General features: G+C 41.6%; 1 protein-coding gene across 1 annotated transcript in view; it reads right to left on the reverse strand.

Annotated features, from left to right (window-relative positions):
• The window catches only part of cadm2b (cell adhesion molecule 2b), a 142433-nt gene continuing 127716 nt past the window's right edge, over positions 1–14717 (reverse strand). The window contains exons 6-11 of the mRNA XM_061073562.1: positions 8118–8276; positions 7712–7802; positions 6711–6889; positions 1952–1978; positions 210–332; positions 1–119 (exon numbers count right to left, since the gene is read on the reverse strand). Of these exons, the coding sequence (XP_060929545.1) occupies positions 1–119; positions 210–332; positions 1952–1978; positions 6711–6889; positions 7712–7802; positions 8118–8276 (698 nt within the window). The remainder of the gene's footprint in view (positions 120–209; positions 333–1951; positions 1979–6710; positions 6890–7711; positions 7803–8117; positions 8277–14717) is intronic.

The following is a 14717-nucleotide window of genomic DNA, read 5'->3' on the forward strand; positions in this document are numbered from 1 at the left end:
CTAAATGAAGTACTCTTTCTTCTCCTCTGCGTGCACGTGGTTTCCCTCGGCGTTGATGATGGCTGTGTCGGCGTCGGGCGCGTCCTCCGCTCCTTTGGCCTCGTGCGTTAGATACGTCCCTGAGGAACCACAGAGCCAGTTATCCACACACGTTTCCCCTTCAGGAAAGTAAATCAACTATTCAAGGCAGCTCCGGTGACCTACTTTACCTTTATGTCTGGCCAGATATCGCCCAAGAACTATTATCAAGCACAAGGTGATGAAGACCACGACTGCAACGACGCCGCCGATTAAAGCGTGGTCCGGTCCGTGTTGTCCCAGAGCGTTAGGATCTGAAATGAGCCAGAGAGAGGGAGACAGAGAGAGAGAGAGAGAGAGAGAGAGAGAGAGATGGAAATGTGGAGAGATGATATTAACACCTGCAAGATGTTCAGCTGGTGTGTCGTGCAGCTGCAGACATTTTACTGAACAGCCATGAAAATATTTTGCTCCTTCAATTATCCTGATGCAGCTTCTTTCCTCAGCGAACAAAGACTCCACAGCCCCCAAATGAGCGGCTGCTGTATTTAGAGCAACCTGACGTCGCTGCTTTGAAGAGCTCGAGTCGATGTATAAAAGGAGCAATCATAGGAAACACCACAAATCTCTGAACAATTGGGGAAAAAAAGCTATTGTTTGTTTGATTGTGTGTGTTTTTTGCTTGTTGCCACATTCTTCTGCTGAGAATCAGTTTAAAACCAACAACAAAAAAAAACAAAAACAAAGTCAGTGTTATTTAACATTCGGCGTCCGGGGGCCGAGAGCGAGCTGAGGGTTCCCGAGGCAGGAGCATGCCTTGGTGTCAGTTGTGTAATAACCCCCTAAGTGGCTGTGTCTCCACCGTGCACCTCGTGCGCTCTCATTATCTCAAGCTGATGAATGGCTGTGGCTTGTGCTCGGGTTTCTGCAAAGTGACCCTGGGAGATGACGACGGGGATGTTCCTACAAACCTCGTTACGCTCCACTGTTAACAGAATGCAAAACCGCATCTCCAGCAACACACACACACACACACACACACACAAAATAAAGAAAAGATGAAATTGTGGAACATGCAGCTTCACCCCATGCGGAATGTAAACCACAACTGTTTTACCAGGGATTCACAGGCAGGCGCCGCAGACTTACAAAGCAAATAAATGTTAGCGGCTACAACCGTGGAATTAGCTGAGTTTTGGGTTGGATGTCGATGGATGTAATGACCTGTGCAGGTGTTCCACTGTCAACAAGGAGCATAAGCAGTTTTCATATCACACACTGGAGACGAGCAGAACTGCTCTGGGGGAGTAAATGGCCATTTTTGCTCCGAGCATCTGTCGTAAATCCTCGGACAAGCTGCAGACGTATAATCAATACGGGGGGTAAAGTATTTCAACGACACTTTAGTTTAGGTACATGAATGAAACTTGAACTCTTTCTATTTTCTTTTCCTCCTGCCATATAATCGACCCAACCCAGCTATTTTAAACCTTAGAAAAACAACACACCACAAACGTGTGCATCTATATAGATTTAAATAAATTTTCCTTTTTTTACGTGATCAGAAACGTGAGCGATAGAAATAAGAATTTGGTCCGTTCCCTTCCATTCGCTGCCGTACACCCACATGATCTAAAATCTAATATTTACACAGCGGCACAGACAATCTCCAGCCCAGCATCACTCAGATTGCACGATGGAATATAGATGGTTCTGAGACAAAGCAAACCAAAAGAAACCTATGGTGTGATAACTTATGCAGCCTGTGACACGGCCAGAGAGGAAGCGGCTGGCGCCAGAGAGAGAGCGTCCATGCATGGTGATGGCTCGGCTCATGCTGGGTAAAGGCCGTGATGTGTCCTGACCCGGATCCAGATCCAGCATCACACACTGTAACATCTGGCTTGCAATGATCGTCTAGTGGGATATTTACCTGTCGTGGGCCCTGGGAAGTCTTTGGCTGTTGCCATGGTTGCAGACAGTGACAGCAGTAAGGGAAGATGAGGGGAACAACACCGTGATATAACAGGATGGCCACAAGGTTCAAAGGAAACACTAGAAGTTAACATAGTGCTTTTATTTTCCACTTTAGAGGTTTCACTTTGACCGAAGTGGCGGAAAGCAAAGGTTGTAAATAAAGGATTAACTGGAGTCACTGGGAACTGTGACTGGGAAGAGGAGCACAGGAAACATTGACAAGATGGAAAACTTTCTGAGTTTCTTCATGTGATTGGTACATTCTTAATGGGTCTGTTCAGCAAATATCATTGGTTTGTAACACGATGCAGATAGGTTTGGTATTTGCTGCATCTGAGCAACAAGTCTGTGTTTTAGAGGCTTTTGTTTTAACCCCTTCCGGTTTGTTTGCTTGTTTGTTTGTTTGTTAGCAAGATTACAGAACAGATTTCCATGAAATTTGGTGGAGGATCTGACAAGAGCCAAGAGAGAACTTTTAAAAAATTTTTATTTCCCCTAACTTCCCTGGAAATCATTTCTGGATCTTCATGCAAAAATAAAATCACGCATAATAAGGAGGCTGATCTCTATGAGTTTATGCAACTTGGTGCAGATCCAAATAAAAAGCTGAATTTATTGAATTTACAAGTGCTTTCACTTGTAAATTCTTGGATTTTTCTCCAGCCAATGTAAGTTTCAGAGATAATGTGGATTTAACAGATTGTATGTTTCTTCAATAGTAATAGAAGTACAACTAAATAAAAACCTGCAAAATAAAGGGTAAGTGCAAACCTATACAGCACCAGAGGTAAATGAGAAAATAAGTTTTTGGAAATTTGTGTGGACAGACCCCTTAATACTGAGACCAAGCAATCCCCCCCCCAGGTACTTTTCATTAACTGGTAACACTTCATTCACCTGCACCTCAGTATAAAAAAGACAATATCGGGCAGAGTATAAAAATATTTTTGAAACATATTTTAAAGCACTGCTTCTAGAGGCCAAATCCCTGAGAGTTTAAAGGTCCCCTGTGGATTGTGTTGTCTGTCTGTTTGTGTTACCCTCACTGTTGCTTTGGATCAAAGTGTGAAAACTAGGGTCCTGTTTTGTTTGGGACTGTGCATAGACCCAAAAGCTCCACGGGCACAGACACAAGATCCTGCAGCTATTCTACAACAATTTTGTTTTTTTGCGAATATTTCATGGAGGAAGAAAATACAGTCCAAATGTTTTTTGCTGCACCTCAAGGAATGAAACTGAATAAAAACATAATTCCTTTTTGTTTGAAAGAAAACTTTCCGCCGGTTTGATTATCGAAATGAAGCACGTCCCGAATCACGCTAACCTCTGTTTTCTCACACAACATCAAAAGCTTCTCCGACTGTTAAAGCAGCTACTTTGCATATTTTACCTGCGGAGAGCTGTTGTGGCTCAACACGACAAAGTCACACACAAACACTACAATGCTAATTACATTAAGAGACGTGAACCGAAGTAAACACACTGGTTAACGTTGTTTGAACGTGATTGTAAACCTGTTCTCGTGCCTGGTTCAAACAGAGGAAAGCATTAGAACTAAAGTATAAAATATACATGTTTTCTATCTTCTGCTCCTGGTGCTTTACAAACCGTCGTGACCCGATTCCGTAACTTACTCGGCGAGGTCTGCTTATTGATCCAGCGATAACTCTAATCAGAAAACGGCTATAAATAATAAAAAAGAAAGCTGGCGGTGAAGTAACCGGTGCTGTGAATGAAAATGGAAAGAGGGAAAAAAAATAGACAGAGTATCGAATTCATCCAGAAACACAATGTTATTTTCTATCTCAAAGCCCTGGTTGTTAACTCATCAATCATCAAGTGTGTGTTCGGTGTCGTGTTTGTGAGTGCACGGAGCCGTGAGGCGAGGCCTGGTGTGGGAATGCCGGCATTATCGAACTGGAAGAACAAGCTAGGGAGGGAGGGAGGGAGGGAGGGTGGGAGGAGGGGGACGTGGAGATGCTAAATGAAAACAGGAACAACGTGGAGCAAAGAAAAACACACAACCCGTCCACAGGGAACAAGCTCAACATGAGGAAACTCAGAGGAGAAAGAACCCAAACAGCACAAATCAATGAGAGCGCGTGGCTGCTGCTGCTGCTGACCTTTGACCTCAGTGAATCCAAGCAACATCCAACTCAAATATGCACAGATGATGAAATACAAGAGTTGCACAAATGACTCAGGCTCTGAATGAGTCAATTCTTTCAAATCTTTGGGCAGAGGATGAGTCATACGTGAAGGACTCCGATTTCTAGCATCTGTTGTATATTTCCCAGCAGCTGATGATTGGCTGGTGAATGGGCGACACACACACACACACACACACACACACAAACACACACACACACACACAGAGAGAGAGAGTGAAAGTCTCAGCGTGTGTCTCGCTCGTCGAGGTGAAAATGTAGAATGAACGACGGGAACGGGAGTGTGTCATCAAACTGATATCTGCTCCCATCTCCCCCGGCTTCTCAGACAGAGTAATTATCGTGTGTGGCGTTTGCTCGCTTTATTTAATACACTGTATCATGGAGCATAATCGGGGGAAGATGATGAATTGCGGCGGAGCGATAACATTTATTGCTTCGTGGCTCGGCTGTCATTAGTGAATTAGGCTAAGAGGCTGAGACGCCGTTAAAAGAGACCCGGTAAGTATTGAGCCAGCCGCGGTGGAGCTGGAGAACGAGTGTCGTCATCGGTGAAACGAGGACGACTCGCTCGTCTTTCACCTGCTTCACTCGATCCTTCATCCGTCCTAACCGGGATCTTTGTTGAGGGTTATCAGTTTCGCTTTTTGTCTCGGTTGATCTCTCAAAGAGCGAGGAGCAGCTCCTCGCGAAAATATACTCTGTATTTCTAACAACAAATTTGAATTATATATATATGTATAATTTTAAATAATGCAGAAATCTCCCTGGCTGTGAAATGTGAGGAATGAAAAGGCAGCACATGGTTCCCCCAGATGTGACAGGATGATATGGACCAGCCTGACATCGCTGCCTCACCCTGTTCATTGAGCTGACAGAAGCGACCGAGATAACATAATCTGAAAGGACGAGTGTGTCTCCTTTTCCTCCAGTGTTTCTCTCCCAAAAACCCTCTGCTTTTTAAAATGTGAATAAAAGAAGCTGCCGTGAATCCTGTTACCAGCTTGTGATCTCGAAGAAGTCCGTCGCTGGAGCTGTGATAAGTCACTCCCAAGCAAACTGCCCTCTCCTGTGGGGACTGTTTAATTGGCAAAAACTGAATTATTATATTTTGTCCTTGTTTTGTAAAGTTTGGGGGACTTGGCTGTATTTGATAAACATTACAAACACGTGCCGCAGAGGCCTTAATGATCCGTTACCCACACCACGCTGTCTTTATTCCCTCCACTGTCTCGGATTTAACTTATCTCTCCTCCAGGCGGCACTTGGAAGCTAAATTCTGCTTCCTTAACACTTTTCCCCCGGTTTTCTCACAAGGGAGAGAGTCCACAAGCTGAACCTGTGTGGTGCAGGTAAGTAAACCGGTTTATATCCCTGTACGGTGACAAGGCAAGAAATATATGAAACTCGAGGAATTGGTGTGAAAACAGGTGTCATGCACGACTATGGAGGATTTTGCTATGCGACATAAATTCTGCTCCAAAAATAAGATTAATCTGAATCTGAATTAAACATATAGAATAACGGATTTTGAATTTACCACACTTTTGTTTGTTTTAGATAAATACTGTGGCCGGCCATGTTGTACTCTTTCTATCCAATTATTCACCAAAACAAAGAAATGATTTATCAAAGTAATAATACAATGGCTCATACCAGTGTTTTTTACATGTTGTATCCCATTGACTATAAATCGTTAAAACCCTGCTGAGGTTATTTAATGTATTATTCTACTAAGGTTAAAATACTCCGTCAATTTGCAGCCAAATTATCGCGTTGCTAATTATCTTGTGAGATTTGCATTTGTTAGCCTGTCATAGCACAATTACACAGTTATAATATATTGGTAACCACATTCTGTGCAGATTTAAGAATTAACTTGAAGAAAGAAATCTCAATTTTTTTTAAATTTATGGCAACCAATGGCTGTTTGAAATGTTGACAAAATAAAATAAATCTAGAGCTCAACCTTGCAAACACACTGGCAGGGTCTAGGTGTTGATTTTTGTCTTTCCTCCAAACCACACAGGTGCAGGAGCGATAAACATTATTCAGGGAAAAAATTGTAAATGACTTGATAAATCTCATTTAAAACATATTTGCAGATTTCCGCATGTAACCATTATGATTTTCTGTGCGTGTTTCTCCTTCACGGAGGCTGTGGGCTCCTGATCGACGCCTAATGACGGGTAAATGATTGTCGGTTGTACGTCTTCATACGGAAAGTCTCCCTTAGACACACGTCTCCCACACTCATTGATTTTAAAAGCATCTGTCACTTCCAGGAGACGTTGAAACCTTTCATATTCGCGGTTGATGTTAAGGCTTTGTTATCCTGCTCTTTTTTTTATCATTACCTATACCAGCAGCATATATATATATATTTAAATCTATAACCTCTTCAGATTACGTTGCAGCACTGATAAGCCCCCCCCCTGCTGACTTTGAATCTTTGTTATGAAAGCCGAGCATCTTTGAGCGAGCACATAATTCGCCTGGCGCACAGAACTGATCATCCATAACGAGACCCCCGACTGAAGAACCCACCGTAGACGAACAGTGTGAACTCGGCGCTGCTGGTCCCCAGGTGGTTGCTCGCCTCGCAGCGGTATGTGCCGTTGTCGGTTTTGTTTAGCGTGGTGATGGTTAGTTCTCTTCCCTCCACGATCATGCGCTCGATGTCGGGCAGCCCGCCGCCGTCTTTAGACCACTGCACCGAATCAGGTCTGGGAAAGAAAACACACAATTTGATCTTTTAAAAAAAACAATACTGATATTTTATTACATGTCAGTTAATAACCAATAAACTACAGATACATCTTAGAATATTATTTTCTCTGATGAAGACCAATGGAGCTCCACAGCTTGGTTCTGGAAGTAAAAATACCCTTCATTTTCTGAATAGAGATATTGTTTATCAGCCATAATATAGCCGCCATCCAAGGTAGACATATTATAAATGATAATGAAAGTCTGTTCTACAGTTTTTTGTATAGTAAAGTAGATGGACCACAACTACCCACAATCCTCAGGTGTAGGAGTAACTCTGATTGGTGGAGCTCACCGTTTACCACAAACGCAAAAAATCATGTCGTCTACGATTGGATTTCAGAATTATATGATGTTTACAAAATAGCAACCAGGATTTGCCACGATTACAGTCGACAACACTAAATCAAAATGTTACCTACGTATATAAAAGACAAAAACTACAGTATATCGGAACACTACAGGTTAAAATCAGGGAGAAAATCACAGGAAATCGTTGGAAAGGTATAATTTGCAATGGCTTGTGGGATGCGTAGTTCCTTCACTCTTATAAAAATGATGTTCACACTCTTGTACCATTGCCCTTTTTTTTCTCGTCCCAATCAAATGTTCTCTGGCTTAAACCGCTTTTCATAAGGATTTTCTGAAATGTCATTGGAGAAAATGAATTAGTAATTTATTTCCAGAAGCAGAGCCGCTCACCGCTAACACTCTATTTCCTTCCCTCCTCATGCTATTAACACCAAATTGAAGCTTTACAACAACTTTTGATAACTTACATTGGGTTGCCTATGGACACGCACTCCAATTTGAAGTATTGCCCTTCTTGTGGAATGAGCAATGGGTGTGCGATGTCCAAATGGGGAGCATCTGTGGGAAAGACACGCAAAAAAGAAAAATCCATTTCACTGAGAGCACTGTGAAATGGAGGGTTTAACTCTAACACCAACAAAGTACAACAGTAGTTAGCTCTTTACCCACCGGGCAGCTCCAGCTCCAGCCCAGATCCCTGTTCTGCTTTGCTACTAATCCCTTACCTGCAAACTAATCCTACACTAATCCTGAGCAAATGCAAAGCTAAACCTGCAGACATAAATGTAATCTCAATCCTTGTATTTCTTCTCAATACTAATCTGGCACCTAATCCAGCTTTGTGGGGAGTGTGTGTGTGTGTGTGACACTCACAGTGGACCTCCAGAACCTCGGTGGTCATGTAGGGGTTGGACAGGGACACGTGCTCCACGCTGCAGGTGTAGGCCACGCCGTCGTCCCGCTTGTCCACCTGGAGCTGGAGGCTGCTCCGGACGGTGAAAGATTTACCGGTGGCGTTCAGCTCCTTGCTTCCTGCAGGTGGGCAAACACACAAGAGGGGGGAAATTCCTTTCAATATAACTGGAGAAACAGTTCTTCATACGGAGAAATAAAGTATTCTGAATAGAAGTGGAGAGAAAAACTGAAACGTGAGAAGCATGACACAGAAAGCTGCAGTGTTGTTGTTGTTGTTGTTGTTTTTCTCTGCATCCCCTTTGAGGATTAGAATCCTTGGCCTTTGAAAGCCAAGTCAAACTGGAGTGAATGGTGAGCGGAGTGTGCGAGTGTTGACTCGGTTGGTCGGGTGTATTTGCTCCTCCAGGACCATCTCTCAAACATCCCAGTCAACACACACACACACACACACACACACACACACACACACACACACACACACACACACACACACACACACACAGACACACACACACACACACAGCAGCATGGGGTGGATTTCCATAGTTGTAGTCACACCTTGCTCTTCCTTCCCCTGTCCTGACACTTCATCCTCATTGAGACGCCTCTTTTTAATTGGAAGCATTTCTCTGTGGTTTGACTGCTGCTCTGCTGTCAGCGATTTGTGTGCTGGCGTCACGTTGCTATGGAAACATCTGCACAAGGCTGCTCGCTGCGCCCCCTGGAGGCAAAGAGGACAACAAACCTTTTCTACCCCTCTTCCTCTCCCAGGAGCTTCTAACAATCTAGTGCAACCCTGACTCAATCAGTCAATACAGTAAATGTACATGTGTTTACTCATTTAATCAATTGGTCTCTTAAACACTAAAAGCCCCTTTCAATGAAACATAGATCACCCCTTCATCATCATCATCATCATCATCATCATCATCATCATCATCATTTTGGGCTGATCTGTCCCATTTGTTCCACTCCACTGAATCTCTGTGATTTTGTCACATCAAGAGGATTATACCGTAATGATTTTTAATATAACAGCTACTGCAGCTACATTAATTCATATTTTTTCAGTCTGGGTGTGAAGAATAAATAACGACGTATATTGCAAAGTACAGATTTGAATGGTTTGTTTAATGTTGGTCTCTGAAAATAACCAAACTCTCAAAAGCTTAGAAAACGGGAGGTGGAAGTTTATGCTTAAACATTAATTCTCTTTCACTCTGAATACAATAACATCACTTAATTAGTCATTCAGGAATTTGCACTGTATAGTTTGAAAATATGATTATGTAAATTATGTGAACTTGTGTTTTTCACCTTTTTAGCAACGTTTGAAATGGTGCGATATTATTCTGTTCTGGCTTATTTTGCAACAGTCAGTGGTGTTTGAATGCATGACGCACGCACACAAACACACACAGACACACACACACACACACGCACACACACACACACAAACACAGCAACCTCCAGGACACCTCACTGTTATTGACTAATTCCTCTCATATGAGAACATGAACAAATGAATAAATCAAACATCACATATCTCCAGAGCAAACAGGGGAAGTCTTTGCGTTTTGCCTTGCAGAACATGAGGGGGGAGGAATCGACTCTGTGGCGTCAAAACCAAATCTCTCCAGCTCTTCCTCTCATTCGCCGAGTCGCCCGCAGCATTAGAGATACCACAGGGAAGCTGCCGGTCTTTAAAGGCGGCTGCCAGCGTCGCCACAGAGCAATGGGAATCACCCAGGTGCAGCAGCTTTAAAAACCAGATCCCTGAGATGTGAGCAGATCCTCCTCAGTGTTTGACAAGTTGAAGCCTCGGTGGCAGGTGTGTAACAATACCAGAGTTGGTGCAGGTGTAGTTGAATCATATCTGTATGTATTTGGTGTTTTTCTCCTCCTGGTGATCGTCCAGAGATCTTTATAGTTCAGCTTTGAAGATCAGAATCTTTCCAGAGGACACATGGAGGCATCAGAGGTTTTTTCCAATATGTAAACAAATGATGATGTTCTTACTTCTCATTTAATTTGCTGTTAAAAGTATGAACTCCCACTCCCACGCCTCGTTTAACAGTTTTTATTAATGACACATTGATGCCTGATATGCTTAAGGATAAAAGTTAAATATTTTATAGTGTAAAGAGGAACATGACAATCCTAATTTATTTTCTAGCCTAAAACGATGTGCATGGTCTTAGGTTGTGACAATACACTATTTAAGTTAACACACTTTATATTTATGCACTTATTTATGCACTTACTTTATGCATATATATTAATGCTAACAGGCTGTTTAACCCACTCATTGTCACTGTTTATTATGTTGATTGATTATCCATTATGCTTTGATCACATTTCTAAAATAATATTGTTAATAGACTTGTATCAGCTGTGTAAAAAGTTTATTATTCCCCGGGGACTTTTATTATTATTCCAATGTTCAGCTTGAACTAATAAATGAGGAGCTTAGAAATAATTATTCTGGCTCCATAAAACTATTGATCGTGAATTCAAAGTTTTATCACACAATTATCTTTTCAGTTATTAGACCGTCACATGTTTTCACACATTGGTGTAATAGTCTAACTGTTGTTGTCACTTTCAATCTCAGGTAAAATTATGGAAAATCGTTGCAAATGTGAAATAATTCCTCTTTAAAGCAGGAGTTCTGTATTTCTGTGATGATGCTGCAAAAGATCAATAACCAGTGTGGAAAAGTTTATACTCAGACAATTAATTGAACGGCAAAATTTAAAAGGTCTAAATATGTTTGCACACATTTGTTTTGCAATTAAATCTTTTATTTGGTTTTTAAATTCATTTCGCGAAATAAAGTTTAGGGTTTGATTGTCATGATTTGTAGGATTGTAACAAAAACAAGCAGAAGCCACAGACACGTTTTATCTCACACCCATAAGTCCTCGATTAACCTCTTCCCCACGGCTTCTGGTTCCTTAAATTTTAATTGTTTCATTACTTTTATAACTTTTATCTAATGTTTAAAGAGGTACAAAGATTACTTTGCACTAAAGTTGAATTCAATGTGAAAAAGTGGGCGTTTAAAAATAGCAAAACAACAAAAACACACCAATTAACGCATAAATGTGAGAAAAACTATTAAAAGGTCGACAACATATGCTGGAATATTCTTGTGATGTCGCTCGAGTCTCAGATATTCACTCGAAATATATAAAACACAAATAGAAGAGCAAAATTATACAGGGAGTTGTTGTTTTTAACAGGTGAACAGATGTTAGATAAATACATTTTAATTGGTCTTAAATATGAGCAGCAACACATCTCTCACTCTTGATGCTAAAATAAAAACAGGTATTTAATGCAACATGTGTATGAATGGGAGCCGGGACACTTGGTTTATGATGCTGATGAGGAATATGTGAAGTGAGAAATATGGTATAAACCAAATAAATGAATAAAATAGACAAATAAACACCTGGAAAATTTTACAGATGTGAATGGTCTGTAATAAACTAAAATCTTTCTAGTCTTGACGACTCAAAGCACTTTACAGCCACAGCCGCACCTAAACGCAACAGATCACCACTTCCCCCATTGTACAAAATCAAAACTACAATAGAATACAGTGCTGCCATATTTCTAATGTAATTTGGAGACAGAGTCTGTGCCGTGGTGATTGTGGCGAGAAGCCTTGGTAACGACTTCCTACAAATACATGTTTTTAGCTAGTAATCATGATGTTTCACTGTGTTTTTATAGCATCAGATATCTAATCAAAGCAAACTCACTGGAAAAATTAAACACAAAAATGTATTCACTGTGTACTTTCTACACATTAAAACGGGACACTGTGGCTTTGGCCTCAGATGCAGAATATTTAGCTCGGCTCAGTTACTGTCACATGGTTCTAAGTTTGCCTGACTCTAGTTCAGCTAAGTTGACTTTTTTATGGCCCCGTGTCTTCGTTGAACATTTTGCAAAAGTGTCATATTCTTCATTTTAGGTGAATAAAGATCTTCTTTTCTTGAAAATCTACCTGTGACTCTTCTTCTCCGCGCAGCTCGGGCTCTTATAAATATATAGGCCGTTTTGTGTTTGCAGAGAAAGGGAGAGTGGGTGGATTTTGTTCCTCAATAGATTACAATTTTGAAGCCCGGCTGTCATTCAGTGACACAAGTAATTTGTATGGCTCTATACTCTGCAAACAAATTGCTTGACACCGGATGACAGTTGCATTTTGAGGTTTGTAATGCCGTGTGCTTCTAATACAAATTGTTGAAAAACAAATCATCAGAGCATAAAATAAATATGACATGTTTTTGCTATCGCACCTGCTGTCGCTGTGGCGCTTTGTAGCCTGGTCCCCCGGTGGGGAGAGATTTGAGTGACAGCCGACACTGGCGGCAATGATCCACCGCAGAAGAACCCATGGCAGAACATGCTGCTCCCAGCACATCCCCCTCACATGGCGCCTTTAAAGCGGCGCCTACAAAAGACTTGGATCTGCAGCACTGATTGACATTCCTCCTGTTTGACACTTTGACATGGAAATGAAGTTTTTAAGTCGAAGCCTCCCAGTCTCGCCTTTGTTCTTCTTCTCTCTTTGACTCGGAGATGCATCACACCGGGGCTGTTTGCCCAAGCGGCTTAATAAAACCCGCCATGCACGAGTGAAACTAATGAAAGAACATCTGTATACGAGGCGGCAGTTGAGGGCAGACGTGTAATTCACACATCACATGTCAATGCAGCCTCACACGTGAAATATAATTGTAGGGAACCGTGCTTTTGTTTTTCTGGCCTGTGATTCCTGCTGACCTGACGGTGGGATGGAGGTATTATTATTGATATCTACAGAAGATGGGAGTTGGATGTGAATGGAGGTATGTGCATGGCCGTTGCAACAGGGTGGGCATCCCGAGCTGAGAGGGGGCCCCTGGAACCAGCTTGTAACGTTAGTTTAAAGAAATACCTATTTAGTGAGAGCCCCATTCAATTCTTCTTGATCGTGTATGTACAGGAAACTGAAACGACATTGAGGATGATAGCTTTCTGCCAAAGCATAATTTTACACGTTTCGTTGGAGACGTTTGTACTATGTTACTATGATTTGTGTATATTCACAGTAAAATGTATTCTATTGATTCAAAAAATGGAAGATTGGAATGATGTGGTTTATCATGTGTTTCTTGAAGGAGGATCAGTTTGGATCTAACAATCCCAAAAACTCCCGGATCTGTTTTGTCATCACTTAAACTTTGTGGGATTACATTTTGACCTTTTACCTTGAATGGACATGTTCCAAAGTGTTAAGAATAAAGTTTTGAAGTTTGAAAGGTTTATTTCAAGGCAGAGAAAGGGATCATTTCAGTGCCTCTCGAGATGGACGGCGTGTCTGGTTGAGATGCTGTGTGCCATCTCTCCACTGGCCTTTCAGGAATCTACGTGCATGTCATTTCAACAAGAAAACTTCATATCCCGGCCCCACTCCCATCAATCATCATGCCATGTTGGGCAGACACAGACAGAACCACCAAGAAAAAGCTCTCTGGTGCAAATCTTCAATAAAGAGCAACTGTCACAGCCAGTCTCTGCAGCAGCTCCATTACATTAAAGAGCTGCACACAGCTTACCTCAGCCATCACATTGAGAAAAAACATTCCATTCTCATTTTTTTATGTTTTTTTGTCTTATCTGGGTTTTGTGTTTTTAAAATGGAAATAAGACGGAGATGAAAGCTGTAAAAAGAACTTCAGGCAGTTTGGAGATGAGGTCTATAAGAAAGTGAAAGAACAGAAAGCTAAACTGCATCTGCTGCGTAATTCCTTTCTTTCCTGTTGGGGTATACTTTTACCGTCTGGGTGAAACTACGTGGCCTCCCTGAGTTTGCCTTTTCCGTGCGTTCTGGTATCGTCTTTGACTCGTGTGACTAATCTAATCGTCGCTCTGCGTAAAAAAAATAAGGCACTCAGTCAGAGCTACCGAGGGATTGATGGTTACACGGCTGTCGAGAGCGGACGGGAAGCCGACGACAACGATTCATCTCAAGCAAACGGTGTCGAGGGCGGCGGAGAATCTCTAACCACAGGAGAAATGATCACCTGTTGTCTGTTGAACCTAACGTGACGCACAAGGCATTTACTCAAAGTGCAAGGATGCAATTTTTATTATTCTTATTCTTCAAATGACATTTCACCGACATATGAATTCGCCTACGTGACAAACTTGGCATTTCATGATAAGTCAGTTCATGAGTTTATTGCTCGATTAAAAGAATAATAATCAACAGAATGTTTTTAGCAGATTAGTTCAATTATCTGAACTAGAATGGTTTTTATTCTGATCTGCACCAAATTGCATACAGATCAGTCCCATAAATAATTCTGATGATTTGTTTTTAATCAAGATCCATGAATTATCATCTGTGTCTTGGGTTCATCCTCAAGCCTCCACAAAATGTTATGGAAATTGGTTGAGTAGTTTTTGCATAATCCTGTAAACTAGCAAACAAACACAGGCAATAACATAACTTCCTCGATGGAGGTTATAATATGATACTGTTCTGTGTTTTATTAC

This window comes from Limanda limanda, chromosome 6, assembly GCF_963576545.1.
Source record: "Limanda limanda chromosome 6, fLimLim1.1, whole genome shotgun sequence".
NCBI classification, from domain to species: Eukaryota; Metazoa; Chordata; class Actinopteri; order Pleuronectiformes; family Pleuronectidae; genus Limanda; species Limanda limanda.